At 48.4% G+C, this 20319-nt stretch overlaps 1 protein-coding gene across 1 annotated transcript in view; it reads left to right on the top strand.

The window, feature by feature from the left end:
* EGFLAM (EGF like, fibronectin type III and laminin G domains) overlaps nucleotides 1-20319 on the top strand; it is a 135747-nt gene that overhangs the window by 52482 nt on the left and 62946 nt on the right. The window contains exons 4-6 of the mRNA XM_080677919.1: nucleotides 1300-1326; nucleotides 5647-5764; nucleotides 7116-7251. Coding sequence (XP_080534045.1) covers nucleotides 1300-1326; nucleotides 5647-5764; nucleotides 7116-7251 — 281 coding nt within the window. The remainder of the gene's footprint in view (nucleotides 1-1299; nucleotides 1327-5646; nucleotides 5765-7115; nucleotides 7252-20319) is intronic.

Raw genomic sequence — 20319 nt, 5'->3', positions numbered from 1 at the left:
CTCCACATTACACGGCGTGTCTGGGACGGCCACCGCGGTGGACACATAAAACAGAGGCCAGGAGGGACAGCACCCCGGGGTACAGGCCTCCTTCCTATACTTACAGGTTGGGTAACTTTGGCCAAAGTCACTTATCCTGTCTACACCTCACCTTTCTCCCGTAAAAAGGATATAATAATTGCACTGTTGTGAGTGCCAAGTAAAATTGTGTCTCTGTAAGTCTTTGGTCACATGTAAAAGCAGCCATGTCAGCTACATGCCTGGTGGCCATTGCCTTTATGGTAACTACATCCTCTCGGTTAGAGTGTGTTATCAGGTGGTAGCATTTGACAACCTTGCGGATTTCAGTAACTTTCAGGGTTGCGGCTGGATGCCCAGCAGAGATAACAGAGCCCTGTTCTTGGGCAGCTGTCGGTCTTATTGGGGAAACCCCAGTCAGCTGACTAAACAATAGAGAGCAGCAGGAGGCCAGATGCCACTAACATGCCACTTAGCAGACCGACTGAGGTTCTGAAGCGGGAGGGATCCCTGTAGGAACAAGAGGTCAAATTGGAGGCTGAGCACTGAGGCCTGCCCGCCACTTTCTGGAAAGGCAGGAGGGAGGGGCATTCAGCTGGACAGGATGGTTTGAGCCAGGGGATCGCGCACGCGTGGAAATACGGACTAGACGTGAGGGCAGTGAGGCAGGAGGGCAGAGTGGGCTCTGGATTCAGAGGACTCACGTTCAGATCCTGTATTACATCCAACCAGTGGGTCCCCTGACCCGTCTCAGTTCCCTCACCGACATACAGGGTTTCCCATAGCATCCTTCCATAGATAGTGTGTCTCTGACGGCAGGCTGCGTGCCAGGGTGCTGCGGGGGCTCTGCAGCCAACCCCCAGGGGGCTGCGGCTTATCTGAACTTTTCAAAGGAAACAGCTCCATCCGTGTGAGCTAGTACTGCCAAGTCGTTTGGGCGTAACATGACTGACCCCCTGAAGAAATGGAACTGCTAGGCACTGCTTTGGAGTAGAGCTGCTGTGCAAGTATCTCCGAGATGCTCAAGGTGACGTGAACAGAGGGAGATTGGGAACCTCCGCCCTGTATCGTATCATAGGGCTGCCATGAGCATTGGACAAGGTCCTGATCAGAGAGCCCTCAGCCGCATACCTGCCCGAGGAGGCACTGAGTGAGGGTCCGCAGAATCGGTGTGGGCAGCTGCCCGAGGCTGGCGTGGTGGGGGACCACGGCTCTGCGTGTTCATTTCACCCCGCAGGCCTTCCTTCCTTCTCATGTGCTTTTGTTTCCTCTCCTTCGCAGGGGCAGCCTGAGCCTCCGGCGGTCTTTGTAAGTATGCGTGAGAAAAGTTAAACCCTTGCCCCAACCCGGGATCCAGGGGACCCTTTTGATCAGAATGCTGATTTTCCCGCATCTGCCTCTCACTGACCGAGACCCAGAGAAGATGCTTAGTTCCCGCAGGAGCAGGACCACCCAGCATCCCAGGCAAATTCCATCCTCCTAAGTGCAGGGGAGCATCGTTAAAGGTTGCAGTCATTTAAGCTCCGTTCCAAAGCTCGGTGAAGAAGCTTAAAAAGGAAAGGAAATTTTTAAACTAGTGGGAGAGCCTTTGTGTGGGTGATTTTCCCCCACTCCTTTCTCTCCCCCCTTTCTTACTTCCTCTAACCATTTGAGACCTCCGTGAGACAGGACCGGTCCCTAAAACTGGGTGATTGATTTTCTTTGGATTGAATGATAAACAAAAGACTGGGTTGGCAAGTGGTGAAATGACTAGAATTACCTGGCTGATAATGTGGAATTCCCATGCATTCTTTGATAATCTGCCGATGTAGAGACTTCTGATTTGGTTAGCATTTGACACTTACCTTTTTTGTAGGAGAGCAACCTACAGTTTCATCCTGCAAAAATAAAGAATAAAGCAAATCAGGGCAATCTGGCCATTTCTTTTTTTTTTTTTTTTTTTAAATATATTTTATTGATATTTCACAGAAAGGAAGGGAGAGGGATAGAGAGTTAGAAACATCGATGAGAGAGAAACATCGATCAGCCGCCTCCTGCACACCTCCCACTGAGGATGTGCCCGCAACCAAGGTACATGCCCTTGACCGGAATCGAACCCGGGACCCTTCAGTCCGCAGGCCGACGCTCTATCCACTGAGCCAAACCGGTTTCGGCTCTGGCCATTTCTTAGAGTTAGAAATAGAAAAGGATGTTTAAACTGGCAGGCTCCACACTTTTTATCATGCATACCATCAGTAAACAAATATTTGAGCGTGTACCAATATATGTATATTTATGTATTTATTATTTATACATGTGCCACTCCACTGATATATTATGCACATTATAACATTGCACGGAATTTTAAAGGAGGACAGTAATTCTATTTGGGTGCTACCCAAGGTTAGAGAGAGAAAACTTAACCAGGAGACTTGCATCTAGTCCCAGCTCTGTCACCGCAGCAAGGGTGACTTTGGGCAAGGTCACTGGATCCCTCTGAATGTCCCTTTGACCATAAAATGAAGGGATTGATGGGTAATGGTCCCCAAGTCAGGGTTCCTTTGTCCCTTGTGGGGCATATTGTGTGAGCATTTTAGTGGACAAGCTTCAGGGATGCTGGCTCTTGTAACACATAGGACAGACCCACATGAGAAAGATTGATCCTGACCCAAAGCCAGTGCTGCCCTTCCTGCCAGACCCTGGACGACACTCTAACTTTCTGTGGCCACCAGGGAATGGGAACCCACCCCCGCCCCTCGCCCCTCCCTCCACCCTGGCCCACACAGCCCTGGTCTGGACCATTGGAAGAAGGATGTCAGGAAGAGAGTACTCTTCTGTTTTTCTGGTGCCTTCCATCTCATGATGCTAGATATTCCCAACTTGCACCAGGGCAACTGAGACCCAGCCCTGACTTTAAAGCTACCAATGAAGGTTACTGAAGGGGAATCCTAGCGTTTCAGTGTTGGAACTTTGGCCCAGAGAAGTTAAGTGGCACAGCTACTTGGCTCGGAACCTGGGTCTCCTGGCTTCTTGTCCACGGCTCTCACTTCATGCCTCCTCTCAGCCATGTGAACTGGCTGCCCTCATAGTCCAGTAACTCCATGTCTGGGCCAGTGAACAAAACATCTAGCATCATTTCTGGAAACAAATGGCCTGGGTTTCCAGCAGTAGGAGAAAGTGAGAGGGGGGAAAGTGAGGTCTGAAATCAGGGTCCAACGTGTGAGTTCTGATTTTCTGTGATAACTCTGAAATTTCTAGTACATAAAACTTCTATATGTATAGATAAAATAATAATCATCTGGTCTTCAGTGTTTATGATAAGTATGTTTTGTAGGTTTAAATATTATCTAATATTTTTCATCCACATAGTATAGAATTAGAGCTTGGGCCTTGGAGTCAAACAAAGTAGGCTTCAAATGCCCACCTCGCCATTCATGTCCTTGAACAAATCGCTAACTTTTCAGGGATTCCCTTTAATCTTCCACAAATGAAATTCAGAGTGATACCTACCTCCCAGGCCGGGAGAGGAATTAAACCAGGCTGTCTGTGTTTCTGGGACAGAGAAACAACACTTGATGGGAGCTGGATTTGTGTTGGCTCATAGCTAATGTCTGTAGTAACCTGTGAAACTGCATTACGCCCCCACGCTTCGTGCAACACAGTGAATTCACGGAAAGGGATCCTACAGCAAAAGCCTGTGAAAGCATCAAGTGGGCTTGGAAATGCGTCTCTGCTTCCATGGGAAAAGCCTGGTGTGGCACTTGGGAGAGAAGGAGAACTGAGTCTGCTGTCCACCTACGTCCAGTCTCTGAACCCAACTTGACCTGAAACCAGGGGGCAGATGGTGGAATTAGGTGCCCAGATGCAGGGAACTAGAGCAGGAGGGGCTGTGAAAGCAGGTCCATATGTTCAGCAAAGACCCCTTGTGCAGCTGCATATAGGATAAAGTGGGGCTAGGGAGTGGGGGAGTGGAGGTAGACACTCTCCAGGCGGCTTGGATTCAGAGAAAGTGGAAGAAGGGAGCATCTGAGAGGCGTGTGCAGGTGGCTGGAGGGAGGTGGGTAGGAGGGAGTCAGCCCTGTGTCTGGAGTTCCTCACTAGCTCCAGGGCCTGGAGCACAGGTATTGATGCTGGGAATCCAGGTGGAGAGGGCAGTCTCTCTTTGAGCTCATTGGATTACCTTGGACATCTTGGTTTAATTTGTTTTTCTCATTCACTACTTTATGCATTTGTTCATCAAAAAGCATTTCGTGGGCATTTGCTACATGTCTGATAACACTATGCTAAGCTCTGGGATGCCAGAGGAATAAGGACTTGCTCCCTGCCCTCAGGTGGGTGCAGAGAAGGTGACAAATAGACAGTTACAATGTCAGGTGAGTGGTGTTAAGACTGAGGTACACCAGGGACACCAGGGAGCACAGAGGCGTAGAGGAAGGGTTGCCTAACCAGACTGGAGGCTGGGGGTCAAAGAAATGAGGTAATGTCTCGGCTGAACTGAGTCATGAGGGATGAGTGGGGCTGAGCCAGGCAAGACTGGGGGAAAGGGCATTTCATGGAGAGGGAGCGGCAGGTTCAAAGGCCCAGAGGCAAGCGATTGACTGGCATAAATCTGAGCCCTGCCAAGTCCTTAAGGCTGACGGGAAGGTGGAATGCAGGGAAGGGAGGTGACATGAGATGATGCTGGAGGGATGAATAGGGGACACACATATGCTCTCCTAAGGGGTTTTAAAGTGGGAAGTGACATGGTCAGATTAGGGGTTCAGGAGGATAACTCTAACAGTGTAGAGTCTGCGTTGGAGGTGCAGGCAGTACTGGTGGCCTCGTAATTGTCAAAATTGCGAGGACTTGGACTGAAATGCCTGTGAGGACAAAATGGCATTACTAGAGTCAAGTGATCTGAAAGAGTACTGGTACCTAGTGAGTGGCGGTGAGGGAGGACGGACGAACAGGGAGGTTTGGACAATGAGAGAGAGCACAAGAGGTATAATAAGGTGGTTGTTTTTTGTTTTGGGTGGGAGGAGGAGAAAGAATTAGTTGAGCTTTGGTTATGTTGAATTTGAGTTGCTAGGTAGTTGTTGGGTGGAGATGTTCAGGAGGCAGTCACAGGCCCATGGCTGGACTCTAGAGGCAGGTCTGAGCTGGAGATGCAGATTGGGGAAGGCAGGTGCTGGAAGCTAAGGGAGCAGAAGATGAACTTATCCAAGCAAGACGACAGCAGTCCTCCCTTATCCCAGGTTTTGCTTTCTGCAGTTTCATTACCTACGGTCAATTGAGGTCTGAAAATATTAAATGGAAAATTCCAGAAATAAATAATACCTGGTTTAAGTTGCATGCGTTCTGAGTAGCGTGATGAAATCTCTCACCATCAGGCTAGTCTAGCCCAGGTCATGAATCATCCCTTTGTCCAGAGTCTCCACATGATACGCACTCCCCACCCTTAGTCACTTATTGTATAGATTCCTATAAAGGGTGATGCTCTAGTCTTGGGAAATACATCATGGTGTTTTCCTCTTTACAAATTTGAAAACTTGGCCAATCTCAAAGAAAGCAAAACAACCTCTGTCCCAAGCAAAATTTCACAGGGGTCTCAAGATGCAGCCTTCATGGAAGTTGTCTGGTTTGACACTTTTCCTGTTTGGTCATTGACAGGAGGAAGTGATCGGAGATTTGAAACCAGGCACTGAATATCAAGTGAGCGTAGCAGCCTCCACCCTGACAGGCAAAGGGTGGTTTAGCTCTCCTCAGCATGTTACCACCTTGCCCCAAGGTAAAATGGATTCAGTTAATTAATAATAGGAAACTGATGGGTGCTTTTCATTCATTCCTTCATTCAGTATATATCAACAAGGACCTACTATGTACCAGGCACTGTACTAGGCTCTGGGAATTTAGTGGTGAACAGAACAGCTCCTGCCTTCTTGGAACATAGAGGGGATGGGTTAAGACTCCATCTAATTAATGTGTAGTCACAGATAGTGATAAATGCTACCTGCAGTGCTGTAAGAACATACAAAGGGAGACCCAATGGAGGGGGGAGGTAGGAATTCCCTGAGCTGATTTCTAAGTGGAGATGACAGTAAGTGGGAATTAAATTAAGAAAGTGAGGAAGAGACATGGGAAGAGAGATTTATAGGCAAAGGGGACCCAACAAAGGCTCACAGAGGAGGCACTGGGGCCAAAGATGCTTTGATCACAGGGCATTACTCACAGGGAGCTTCTGTCGAGCGAGAAGCAAGCAGTAAGCGAGCAGCCCCAGTGTATCCGAGGTCTGTGCAGTGGCCTAGGAGCACTCAGGAGAGAGCACGTCCTCCACCTCCAGGCTCAGGGAGGGTTTCAGGAAGAATCATGTATTTGCCCCAAATTTTGAAAACTGCCTATTTCGCTGGGAAGAGAAAGCAGGAAAAATGTTTCTGGCAGAGGCAGGGGTATAAAGGAAGGCTGAGTGATATGAAAGTCTGGGTATGAAAATGGCAGCAGCAGTTAGCTTTGGGCAAGAGGATCATGGGTGATGCCTATGTCTTTACACATGAGGGCATTTCCCAAATGTCCTTCCACTGGTATGTATTCTGATTATCATCGGGAGAACACACACACACACACACACACACACACACACACACACACACACACACAGAAAGTGGCTGAGCATTTATTTTCCTTGTAGGTAAATATCAATCCCAACATGCAAACAGATGAAAGGCTGTTAGAAGGCTGGAGTATGATTTGAGGTTTTAAAGGTTACACTCCATTGTGTATCCAGTGGTCGGCAAACTGCAGCTCGTGAGCCACATGCGGCTCGCGAGCCGCGATTTGCCGCTCTGTTGACTAATGAGTTTGCCAACCACTGGTGTATCCCAAAGTCAATGGTCTGGATGATAGTTTAGTTAGATTTCCAGCCAGGGGGGCTGGGGGAAGACGGGGAGACCAGTTCTTACTGATTCCAGCCTTACATAGTGAACCCAGTTGTGTTTATTTTTATGTTTGTGTGGTGTGGATTTTCAGGCTGCTCTGAATAGAGAGGTTTAGGCAGTAGGAAGCAGACCTGTTGTTTCTATATATATTAAGCCTCTCCCGCAGCAAAGATCCTAAACCAACTAGTTGCCTGCTGTCTTGCCTAGATTCCTGCCTGCCTCCGGCAGCACCCCAGCAGCCGCACGTCACTGTGGTTTCCGAGTCCGAGGTGGCCCTATCTTGGAAACCTGGAGAGAGTGAAGGAAGCTCCCCTATTCAGTACTATTCTGTGGAATTCATCAGGTGAGTTTGTATGTCACACCCAGAAGCCAAAGGTAGTGACCTCAGGTATTCTAAGCATGCTAGAAGACTGGAGGGAGCATGGGATCACAGCATGTGTGTGTAACAGATGACAGAGGTATGGAGGCCTGGGCCAGCACCTGTCCCCTCCTCTTCAGTGGTGGGCCATCTGGTAAACCTGATCCCACTCACCTGACCTCTTCCCCATTTCCCTTCCACAATTAGAGACAAGTCTGCCTGCATTTCAGGCTGGGAACCTGCCTCCCTGCCTTTGAAACATTGTCTTTGATATAAATACTTGATGGTGACTTTTCTGGAAGGAGAAGGAATAAGACCTTTAAAACCAAGTACAGTTCATTGTATCCGTATTGCCTTGGGCAAGTTTCTTGGTGTAGTTTCAGTTTTCTTTGTTCTCATCACCTCTCCAGCCCTTTTTATTCCGCTTCTCCGAGGGAACAAGGGTGGCTAGAAGCTTTCTAAGAGTGTAAAATGTGAAACAGGGCTTCTCAATGCTGCTAGGTAATTCTGAGCAAAAGAACAAAATGAGCCGAAGGAATTCCCATCTAGGTCCATCCTCTGGATCCCAGTTGCAGTTGGGATGTGAGTTGAAGCGCCGAGCTGTTGAAATGAGGTGTGTGGAGTCAGTGCACTCTGCATGAGAGGTGAGGGGCTTGCCTGGGGCTGGCTGCTGCACGATCACGAAGGGTCTTGCTCACTACCTCGTTCCCGGGCTCTCTGAAGCAGGGACAGAGGATTCTGCCAAGATTTGAGTAGCTCCGCTCTGGTCCTTGACTTCCAGCTTATTCCTTGGTCGCGGGATGTAGAGGGCCGCCTGGGAAGGCACATGGGCATTTCTTTAAATTGTTGGTAGCTGAGCCCCAGGCGACTGGCAGAGCCCCGTCTCGGTTACGCCCTCCCCAAGAGGTCGGGGGTATTATCAGTACTGACTTTTTACCTTTGTCCAGGTGCCCGGGAGCGGGCTTTGATATGTAAATCCAGTCAAGCACCAGGAATGCTCAAGAATGCAAATAAGCTCCTTTGATCCTAAATTCTGGTGAAACCCCCTGGTATTGGGGAGTATAAAATAAATGTGCTGCCTGGGCTCGGGGTCCCTGCCTCTCCATCAGAGAGGATGGCGTCCCACCTGGCTCCCAGCTTTGTTTCTATCTTTCTATCTGGTCTCTTTCTTTCTTTTATTTCTTAATCCCCAGCTCCTCCGCTCAGAATCAGACCCGTTCCTTTTCCGTGCTGACACGGAAAAGAGAGAACACCTCTACGGTGGGAAATACTTATTTGTCCAGAGAAGTTCTGCGCCGAGTCTCTTCAATGCAGAGTACAGAGCTTGTTTCTGGCTGGTTTGTTGAGTTCCACGTGGCAGGAGCTTGAAGGAAGATGAGGCAGTGATGTCTGGGCTCCTGGGACTGTAAAGTTCAGTGGCAAGTCTGAATTCAGGGAGGACAGATCGTGTGACCTCGACAGTCTGTCTCCATCCCTTTCTGTGCCACGCCCGCCCCTTCGCTGGCCTCAGTTCAGGAAGGCCCTTCCTGTAGGTGGCCAGGTGGCCACCAGGCACTGAAGACGTGCAGCCGGCTTGTGTAGCTTCCTGCTGGAAGAGGGCCCTCAAAGTCCCCGTGTTCACTCTAAGTGGCCGGGCTTGGCTTCCTCTCTGTCCTCTGAGCCAATCAGTGTGGCCAGGGAGGAGCCCACACTAAGTGGTCAGCACATGACATATTCAGAGCTCTGGACGTGAGGAATGGTGAGTCATTCAGACCTGGAGTACATGACTGAGAGCTCAAGAGGGTGGAAATTGTGGAGCAACTAATGGAAAAGGGAAGAACATTAAACAAAAAAAGTTGCCTCTGATTAAAACTCCAGGCCAATGCTCTTCCTTAAGGGTAATCTACAATTCTGCTGTTGAGTAGATTTGGTGGACAAAGCCTGGAGTAGAAAAGATTCTAATTCTGGTTTCAATAATAGTTAAAAGTATAACATAGGAAAGTCCTAAAACTTCAGCTTTCTTATGTACAAAAACTTAACATTTCTAATTTACCAGCAAAGCAAAATGTAATACTTCAAAATTTGGGGTGAAAAAGCCAAGTTTTTTAAAGGTAGATGATCTGTGTAACCCCCTGGCAAAAATGATGGTTATCATTTAGTACTCAGTTTGCACTGAAAGGTGCATTTTTTAAACTTGTTTTAAGTCCGGCATCTTGGTAGAAGGTAGAAATTACAGCTTGTAGCCTTGTGTGTAGAGATATGAAAAATTCACTGGATTAAGAACCAGAAGAATTGGGGCAGGTGGCCCTGTGCCTGTCACTTCCTCTGCTGAGACCCTCCATGCCTCTCATAGTTTGGGGTCCCCCCAAAGCAAAGCCTGAGACTGGGACTTGGGTGCAAGTCATTTATTTTGTTTGCACAGGTGTTTATTTTTTTATTTTGTTTAGAAGTAAGAATGAGACATGAGGAAAGTGAGAGAAGAAAGGAGGGTACATCACCATGTGTGACTCAAGCTGCTTCCATGGAACTTGATGTTGCTGAGATCCCTCTGGAGTGTCAGAGTTCTTCCTCCGAAATGTCCCTATCAAAACGACAGGGGCCTCTACTCTCCACCTGCCTCCTCCTCTGCTGCCCAGGGTTTCCCCAGGGGCATGGTTCTCACCTTGTAGGCCCTGCTGGCTGTGGATCAAGGACAGCTCCTGGGAGGGAAGGAGCTGTGATAGGAGCACAGCAGGTGCTTGAGGTTGGACTCGGGCTGTGCCAGGAGGAGAGTCTGAGATCACAGGAAGCTCTCTGTGCCACAGCTGCCGCTGAAATCAGAAGTGGGGGGACCCGGGAGTTGACATGTGCCCCCAGGCATTGAGGACAGTATCCTTAGCTGCAAAACATGGTGAAGTGTGGTTAGGAGAATCAAAGGAAATCACAGATGAGGAAGAATTTGTCAACATTAAAAACCTAGAAGAGTGCCAGGTATATGTGGCTGTCCTGTACCTACATTTAATAATTATCATTTCTCTCCAGCAAAGATGCATTTTAACATTCAGAATTGTCTCTAACATTTGAGGGGTTTAGGTCCCAAATTCTTATGTATAAATATTTTATAATTATTCACCATCATAACAAACTGTTACATATATGTTTTTTTCTGTTTAGCTTGAAAAATATACTTTAAGAATGCCCTGGAAAGCTAGCTTCAAATTTAGTATTACTGGACATCTTGGAGTTCCAAATGGAGCATGGTAGAATGGGGAAGCCAGCTCCTGATTCCGGGCCTGTACTAGGAATTCTGTCTCTATTATCTCTTCCAGAATATGTGGCTGGTCACATGACCTTATCTCAGCCCCCTCCATTTCCTCATCTGTAATGTCAAGTTCATGTGACCCTCCTTGCAGGGCTGCTGTGCATAGATTTCACACAGTGTTTATACACAGTAGACAAGCAATGTTTTGTTTCCTTCCCACCATTATTTTCCTTTTACAAAGAAAGAAATTGAGACTCAGTTGCTGAAGTTGCTTAGCCGAGACAAAACGACTAGACGGGGACAGAATTAAAATGGAAACTGAAGTCCCCTGATGTCCAGCCCCATGCTCTTTCTACACAACTCACATCTCTTCTCCTCTGATCCACCTTCTGAGAGGGAAGGAAGTGTGAACGCAGCCCGCCTGCCCCCAGCCCTGCTGGCCAAGGGCATGGGGAGCCTCAGCTCAGCTGCTTGTTTGCTGTTGGACCAGAGAGAAAGCTTTCACAGCTGGTTGTGGCATTTACTGTTTGGCTGCAAGATAAATCCCCCCATTCATTTGTAAACATCTCCGAGTCTCTCCCATTACAGGTGAGGCCTGAGGATATGTGTTTAGGGAGAGCTTTCTTGTGCTCTAGCACGAATTGCAATTAGCCTGAACAGCTCTGGGGGTCCTCAATCATTCTGTTTTCCCCAGAGAGGTCTGTTTAATGTTTAATATTGAAGTCTTTTGCCTGGATACGGATAACCTCCTGCGAGTAGAAACACCTGTGACGGGTCTCCCTGGGAGCCCAAAGTTTCTTGTTATATCCAAGAGGCAGGCCAAGGCTAAGAAATTGTCTAAATCAGTTTATGGCCAGAGGTTATACTCAGATTTCAACCATCTTAATGTGAAGTTTCCATCTAGGTTCTGTCCTTGGAATTAGGTTCCAGTTCTTTCTTTATCTTGGTAGGTACTTATACATCAGTTGCTCTTCTTATTTATGAAATGAGGATAATGGTGTCAAAGGCATTGCTAGGAAATAGTCTTTAAAAATCTTTGAAAATACTTAACTGGCTAATAAAAGATTAACCTGAGAAATTACACTAGACCCGGATATGGGGAACTGACTGCTCACTGGCTAGTTTGGTGATGTTTCAGGTAGACATTATGTATTCACTAGTGACCTGGTGCACGAAATCTGTGCACATTAAAAGGGAATTAATTAGAGGAAATAATTTAATATTGCTATTTGCCCTTTCTCTATAATAGAAGTGTCAGAGATGAAAGAAAATTAGTAAAATGTATATGAAAACCTTCCTCCTGTCAGAGTCTGGGGCACACCATGGGACCCAGAGTCAAGTTCCCGCCCACCTACATGTGCCTCAAAATCGCATGAGACCCAGACCCAGTCGGCCCCCGCCCCCATTGGGCTAGATCCAGACCTGGCCAGTCCCACCCTTGTCAAGCCCCGCCGGGCAGGGGATGTAGCCTCAGGTCCCCTGGCCCGGCGCCAGGACGGGGGGCATAGCCTGAGGTCTCCCAGCCCAGACTGGGGTAGGGGGCGTGCCTTGAGGTCCCCCGTCCAGCCCTGCCAGGTGGGGGACATGGCCTGAGATCCCCTGTCAAGCCCTGCTGGGTGGGGGGCATGGCCTGAGGTCCCCCAGCCTGATGCCAGGGTGGGGGGTGCCGTCTGAGGTCCCATGTCAAGTCCTGCTGGGTGGGGAATGCGGCCTGAGGTCCCCTGTCAAGCCCTACGGGGGCGGGGTAGGGTGTAGCCTGAGGTTCCTGCTGATTCCCCGTTAAGGCTCCTTATGGGAACTTGGCTTCAGCTGTGGGTGCAGCCATCTTTGTGATGGAGTGATGGTCAATTAGCATATTCCCTCTTTATTAGATAGGATGATGCTCTCCAGAGCCCTGGACTTAACAACCAAGCACATTTTTGTTCCTTATCCAGCTTCTGTTTTCCCCTACAGTTGACCTGAGGTTGTTCATTATCCTCCTTGCTAACAGTAGATTTTAAATTTTTAATCAATATAGAAAAGATTTGAAGAGGCAAATTCTAAGTAAGGCTACAGGCTGTAACCTATTTTGCAATGTTTTCAAAAATTCTACCTGCTTTCTTAAAACAGAAAAATCGTGCATTCATGATGAAAGAGAACATTTCTAAAGTGATACTGAAAATTTATTTGTGGGCAGTAATGCTTAGCGTTTGTTAAAATAAGAACCAAGCATAAATATAGCTACCTATGTTTTGAAATATTTTGGCTATAAATGTCTGAGAAACTTTCCTCTCTCTGCCTAAGAATTTCCCCAGGGTAAGTGTCTTTCTCATAAGCAAAAAATATATGTTATGGTGGCAATGGAAACCAAGTCCTGGAAAAATATTCCTCACCCATGATGTTCCCAATGGGACATACTTCACATACTAGTATGCTATCATTGACTGGTTAAAGGTGAAAAATAGTTTTCATTGAACTTACCTGTAGTTTTTCTGTAGTATGACCTGATTTGTTAAAATTGCTTCAGAGTTTTGCTATGTCAATTGCTGAAAGGGTAGATTAAAATTTTCAGTAGCTGTCTTCAATAAAAAAGTCTACCCCTGACTTTTCTGGTGTGCATGTGGGAAAGTTCACAATATTTCTGTGTATATTTTAGGGGCACAGGGTCAAGAAATGCGGATCTCTAAATCTCAGCCCGAGACAGTTACACCAACCAATGGGAAGGAAAAGGGTTTCTTTCTTTTCCCTTTCACACTTTTCTGCCTAAATAATTCCCCCCATCCCTTGCAGACGCCTCCCATCATGAGACTTGGGAAATTCATCTTCACACAGGGCTGCTTCTAAGCTGATGTTCACTTGAGAATCTCAAGGTCATGCCCACCTGGGTGGGTTTTGAAAATTATTCACAAATTGACATTTTTTTTCAAAAGTTGTCTGTCTTTCCATCCTACACTTTTTGTTAATGTACAAGTAGCAAATGAACTTAGTTCCTCACAGAAAGTGACCCTGCATAGGCTGTTGCTGAAATGAAGATCCCATTGGGGACTCAAATAGAAGCTGGACAGATTCTGGATTTTCCTTGAGTGTTTTTAAGGGATGATGTGATTTGAGTTATGGTTGAGGTCACAGCCTAAGAGAGTTAAAAGAAGTTTCTTATTCAGGATGAAAACTTACAGTCCAATTATTGGTTTCATCTCTCAGCTTTAAGTTTGTCCAAATGTGGGATCAGAAGACAAGATCTGAGCTGGCTCCAATCCTTGGGACCAGTGGCTTGATTCCAATCCTCAGCTTCCTTACATATACCCTAAGGCTGGGCCATTTGACCTCTGAAACCTGGTGACTCTGACTTTCCATCCTCATGACAAAGGCGAGGCAGTGTACACTGGTGGCTTATGTACAGGCTCTGGACCTAGGCTCCCTGGTCCAAGCCTTGCCCCCACCACTGTTAAACCATGTGCTCTTAAGTGGATTATTTGTGCCCCTTCTTTGTGCCTCAGACAGATGAATGGGGATAACAATTTGCACCTCATCTAGTTGTGAGAGTCAGTGAGTTGATGCACATGAATTGCACAGAACAGCACCTGGCACATAGTAAGTGTCTCCTCTATGCACATTCTTCCTGTTGATGGGTTCTGTGATCGATCTGTTCTGCTTCTCTATAGAGCCATGTACTTTCTTGGCTAGAAATCTTTCTGCTTGCTCTTCTCTGCCAGGATTGCTCTACCACCTCTTTGCCTACCCAGCTCTTGTTCATCCTTCAGGACGCTTGTGTAATGATCACTTCCTCCAGGGAGCCTTCCCTGAGCTTCTGCCCCTTCTTCAGGCTAGGTTAGGTACACCTACAGCATTTACTTGGACACTCATCACACTTGCAGTGAATTACTTGTTCAGGTCCGTCTTCCTCACCATGACATGTGGGCAGTGACTCCCTCCCTTCTGTGGAATACAGCACCTGGCGTGTAGTAAACATACCACGTGTCAGGCAGGGGCCGGGAGAGTGCCCAGAACTCACTGGAACCTGCTCAAGCCCCTAACCTCTCTGCACCACACTTCCCTCCGCTGTCCATGGGGATGATGACAGCAGAGACCGAGGAAGGTTGTACAGATGGAAGGTTGTCTGCAAGGAATTAGCAGAGTAGCTCCCGGGGGATTTAGTTTGTGTTGGTTCTTTTTCTTACCCTGAACCACGTGGAAATGGAGATGTATGTCCACACTGGCCACAGGGGGTTCCATGAATCCTTTACCGCTAATCTCAGAGGCCAAGACAGAAACCGACATCCTGCGTCCCCCACTGCAGAAATCAAAGCCAGACAAAACCCCCACATGTGTCTGTGCACCCACCTCTAACCCCCCTCCCACACAATATTGTTTATTGCTTTTGTTTTCTTATCACGAAAAGAATATCAGGATGTGGTGAAGCTTCAGAGAACACCTAAGTGCACCAGCCTGACTGAAAGTCCCGCTCTGGGTTTATTTCATCTTGAATGCCAGCTTGCGGAACTCTCTAGCAGGGGTCCTCAAACTTTTTAAACAGGGGGCCAGTTCACTGTCCCTCAGACCTTTGGAGGGCCGGACTATAGTTTAAAAAAAACCACTATGAACAAATTCCTATGCGCACTGCGGGCCCAGGACGCGTCGGCTGCTAAGCAGGACAGGCAGCGGCACCTGGCGGGCTGGATAAATGTCCTCGGTGGGCCGCATGTGGCCCGCGGGCCATAGTTTGAGGACGCCTGCTCTATAGTATGTGAGTGAACTGTCAGCTTTTTTCACAGCGTTTTACTAGAATGTATATCAATAATTGGGCAAATGGCTGTAATACTTAGCGGTGATGTAGTCTGGTGTGTTTTCCTGCCCCTAAAACTATAGACCTTACAATTTAAATAACTGTTTTTTCACCATTAGTTAATTTGGGGGAGAATGGAGGAAAATCCAATTTCTTTGTAAGAAGTTATGCTTTTTAACTCTGAGCCTTCTGACCGCCAGGAATAACCTTAGAAATAAGTGAGAATGGGCTTGCTCGATGTCAGCCGAGCCTTCACAAAGAATTCCTTTTTCTTACCTTTAGTTTCCAAGTTGAAAGTCTCAGGAGCACCTTGCAGACTGGTGCCCGGCCCCAGAGTTCCTTCCTGGTCTGTCAAGGTCACCCTCTGGGGCTCGGGTGGGAGGGCGATTCTGAGTGCTTTGCAGAATCTCAACAACTGTCCTTCCTACACATCGACCCCCAAAAGCTCCAGCCCCTCCCACCACGAGCACCTCTGATGTCATCCCTGGTCAGACTGTGGCTGGCGACGTAAACTGAGCTCTTGTGTAGCACGGAGCCCTGTGGGAGCTGGGAGTGGAAGTGTGCTCTTGCTGGCCTGGGACGAAATGCCAGCTGAGTTTCCTTCTCCACTCTATTTGTCTGCTTGTCATTGGGTTGGGTTGAACCAGTCCTATCTAATAAGGAGGGAATATGCTAATTGACCATCACTCCGTCACAAAGATGGCTGCACCCACAGCTGAGGCCAAGTTCCCATAAGGAGCCTTAATGAGCAATCAGCAGGGACTTGAGGCTACACCCTCCCCCACCCCCATGGGGCTTGACAGGGGACCTCAGGCTGCGCCCCCTGCCCTGGCATCAGGCTGGGGGACCTCAGGCCGTGCCCCCCACCCCAGTGCCAGGCCAGGGGACCTGAGGCCATGCTCCCCGCCCGGCGGGGCTTGACAGGGGACCTCAAGGTGTGCTTCCCATCCTGGTGCTGGGCTAGGGGACCTCAGGCTGCTCCCCCCACCCCAGCACCAGGCCAGGGGATCCCAGGCTGCACCCCCCCAGCAGGTGGGGCTTGACAGGGGACTTCAGGCCACGCCCCCCACCCCAGCACCAGGCCAGGGGACCTGAGGCTGTGCCCCCTGCCTGGCTGAGCTTGACAGGGGACCTCAGGCCATGCACCCCACCCAGCGGGGCTTGACAGGGGACCTCAAGGTGCACCCCCAGTGCTGGGTCGGGGGAACTCAGGCCGCGCCCCCGACCAGGTGGGGCTTGACAGGAGACTTCAGGCCACGCCCCCGCATCCCAGCACCAGGCCGGGGGACCTCAGACCGCACCCCCTGCCTGGCAGGGCTTAATGGGGTACCTCAGGCCGCGCCCCCCACCCCAGCACTGGGCCAGGGGACCTGAGGCTGTGCCCCCCTGCCTGGCTGGGCTTGGTAGGGGACCTCAGACCATGCCCCCCACACAGCGGGGCTTGACAGGGGACCTCAGGCCATGCTCCCCACCCAGCGGGGCTTGACAGGGGACCTCAAGGTGCACCCCCAGTGTTGGGTCGGGGGAACTCAGGCTGCGCTCCCCGCCCAGCGGGGCTTGATGGGGGACCTGACGCTGCGCCCCCCTGCCGGTGGGGCTTGATGGGGGACCTGAGGCTGCGCCACCTCCTGGTTCTGGGCTGGGGGACCTGAGGCTGTGCCCCCCGCCTGGCATGGCTTGATGGGGGACCTCAGGCCATGCCCCCCAACCAGAGGGTCTTGACGGGGGACCTCAAGGCACGCCCCTGCCCTGGTCTGGGCTGGGGGACCTCAGGCCACGCCCCCCATCCTGGTGCCAGGCCAGGGGACCTGAGGCTATGCCCCCTGTCCAGCAGGGCTTTGACAAGGGTGGGACTGGCCGGGTCTGGATCTAGCCCAATGGGGGGAGGGGGGGAGGGCGGCCGGGTCTGGGTCTCATGCGATTTTGAGGCACATGTGTGTGGGCGGGAACTTGACCCTGGGTCCCATGGTACGCCCCAGACTCTGACAGGAGGAAGGTTTTCATACACATTTTACTAATTTTCTTTCATCTCTGACACTTCTATTATAGAGAAAGGGCAAGTTGCAATATTAAATTATTTTCTCTAATTAATCCCCTTTTAATGTGCACGAATTTCATGCACCAGGCCGCTAGTTTGTAAATAAAGAGAGAAGGCTGAAAGCTGAAGGTCAAATGATACATTTTTAAACCTGTGACTACTTAGTGGTTCTGGACTTTCCTCTGCAATTCATTTCCGTGCCGAGCAGATCTCGTGACAGTGACAGAGAGAGGAGGCTCTTTAAAGCGTGAGGTTCTCGCTCACCTCTGCTGTGTCACCCTGGGTGATCTTGGGGATCATGTCTCTTCTAGAACAGGGTGCTGGCCTGCACTCTGCAGATTCTCAGGAGGTCCATGGATAGAATTCATAGGGTCCCTGGACTTTGGTTGGACAAAAATTACATCTGTAGTTTCACCAAATCTAGTGTGCTTTTTAAGAAAATATGAACATAGGCAACAAGCAACAGTGGTATTAATAATTCCTGAGACTTTGTCAGCATTAGAATTCTAGATGTTTTCTTATCCCATTACATGTTGCACACATCCCCAAATACTAGTCATGCTCATCACTACTTTAAAATTATTGTAGTAATTAAATCTATTGCAAGGTATTGTTATTTAATGTATTAATAAAGAAGTACATCTATTAGTATAACATAATTTTTTGTTTTTGTCATTGTTTTCAATATGATTGATTTTCTTGGTGATCCTATATATGTCATTTTATTCATTAAAAATATTCTGAGCCTGGCCAATGTGGCTCAGTGGTAGAGCATCCACCTAGGAATCAGGAGGTCACAGTTCGATTCCTGGTCAGGGCTTGATCCCCAGTAGGGGTCGTTCAGGAGGCAGCGGATCAGTGATTTCTCTCATCACTGATGTTTCTATCTCTCTCTCTCTCTTTACCTTCCTATTTCTCTGAAATTAATAAAAATACATAAAAAATATTCTGAGAGAGGTCAGATGCTTCCTCAGACTATCAAAGCAGCACAGACAAGTTTAAGATTGCTGTTTCGGTGCCCAGCTGGCGTGGCTCAGTGGTTGAGCATCAACCTATGAAACAGGAGGTCACGGTTCGATTCCCGGTCAGGGCATATGCCTGGATTGGGGGCTCCATCCCCATTGTGGAGTGTGCAGTAGGCAGCCAATCAGTGATTCCCTCTCATAATTGATGTTTCTATCTCTCTCTTCCTTCCTCTCTGAAATCAATAAAAATGTATTTAAAAAATAAATAAAGATTGATGTTTCGGGCCAAGGGTTGTACAACTCTTTCTCAAGGGTCAGATAGCAAATATTTTATGCTTTGCCAGTTAGATGATCTCTGTCTCCACTATTTAGCTCTGCCATTGTAGCAGGAGAGCAGCCATAGGCAACTAAACAAACAAGCAAGGTTGTGTTCCCCTAACACATTACTTACCCAACCTGGCAGCTGGCTGAAGTGCTACCCCCTGGTTTAGGGCATCATCTTGTTATTCCTAAGGTGAAATTCTAAAGATGTTTCAGTTCAGCTCAACCACCCTTTGTTTGACACCTACGATGTGCCTACATCCATCCAAACATGTACTGTGGAGTATCTTCCATGTGCACATTGTACACAGCGCTGATGTTGCTCTGTTCTCCTCCACCCAAAGATGCTCTCTTCCTTTTCAGTTAATCCAAACTCAAATACATCCCAAGCCTAACTTAAGTTCTTCCTGGTCCTCATAGACTTTCCCCAGGATTTTCGTTCACATTGACCCATTCAAATAAAGCTCTTGAAATATGTTATTTTGCACTGGCTTCCTACTGATCCTTAGATGTATTATCTCCCAATTAGATTGTAAACTCCCTAAGAACTATGTTTGTAGTTCCTTGAGCCTCCAAAATGTATCTTCTGTGATGGTAGCCCAGTTGATAATCATTACTCACTTGCCAATTGACTAGCCCAGCCGTGGGCAAACAGGCCCGTTCGGCTGTTCTATCCGGCCCGCGGAGCCGAAAGAGCGGAGTGTTCTCTTGCTCTCCCCTCTGCTCCTTTACTTTGAATTTATATTAGTTCACACAAACACTCCATCCATGCTTTTGTTCCGGCCCTCCGGTCCAGTTTAAGAACCCATTGTGGCCCTCGAGTCAAAAAGTTTGCCAACCCCTGGACTAGCCCCTGGCAGCTGCCTGCTGGATTTGATGGTACCAAGAAAAACAGTTGTCCACTAAGGATGAGCTTGGCCATGGGAGAGGTGTTTAAAATGCCAAAAGAAAGAAAAGGAATGAGACAGAAAAATATACCACCTACTGATTGTGCGACTTTGGATAAATTATTTTCTTCAGTGTCCATATGGGTCAAATGTGAGCCTCGACTAGACAAGTGGCTCTTAAAGCTGTTGAGAATCTGATAAAAGCTGAGGACCCTTTACTAAGAAAAATAAAATGGTGTTGACACATAAGAGCTCACATGCAGTTTCTGAGAGCCTTCAGGCACTTGGGCGAAGTGATCTCTAAGATGCTGATAACCAGGTTGGATGCTACCTTGCCAGGGGTCATGCTTCTTCCCACCCCATTGTACCAGTGAGTGAGTCTTGATCACTTGAACCAGCTGACTGGGATTTGAGTAGCCACTGCCGGCACCTTGCTTGTGCCCCCGAACTCCTCTGCCCAGCCACCTTGCAGAGGTGCTCCGCTGATCCCTGGAGATGCAGGACCTGACCCAACCCTCGCCCACCCTTTGGAAAAGTGCTCCCAGTGCCCGTCTGCTGGTGGCTGCCCATCTTTACCTGAGATGGCAGCGCCTTCTTAGTCTGCTTCTCTCTCTCTAGCCTTTTCATTGTTGGGGACATTGGCAGGCAAAGTTGCTATGGTGATTTGACTGGCAACTGAGTAATTGAATAAAATAATTTCCTTTAATTGAAAAAGGAAGCTGTCATTGGAGGGAGATCTAAAACAATAGTTTTGTCTAGTTGTCCCTTTCTCAACCTCCCCTTTGCACTGCTGCACCTTGAGAGCCTCACAGCATTTAAACGCAAAGCCCATGAAAAGCAGAGGCCAGATGGTAAAGGTT

The sequence above is a fragment of the Plecotus auritus genome (assembly GCF_963455305.1).
Source record: "Plecotus auritus genome assembly, chromosome: 7".
NCBI classification, from domain to species: domain Eukaryota; kingdom Metazoa; phylum Chordata; class Mammalia; order Chiroptera; family Vespertilionidae; genus Plecotus; species Plecotus auritus.
The sequence above is the reverse complement of the archived record's forward strand: the minus strand, read 5'-3'. Positions and strand labels throughout refer to the sequence as shown.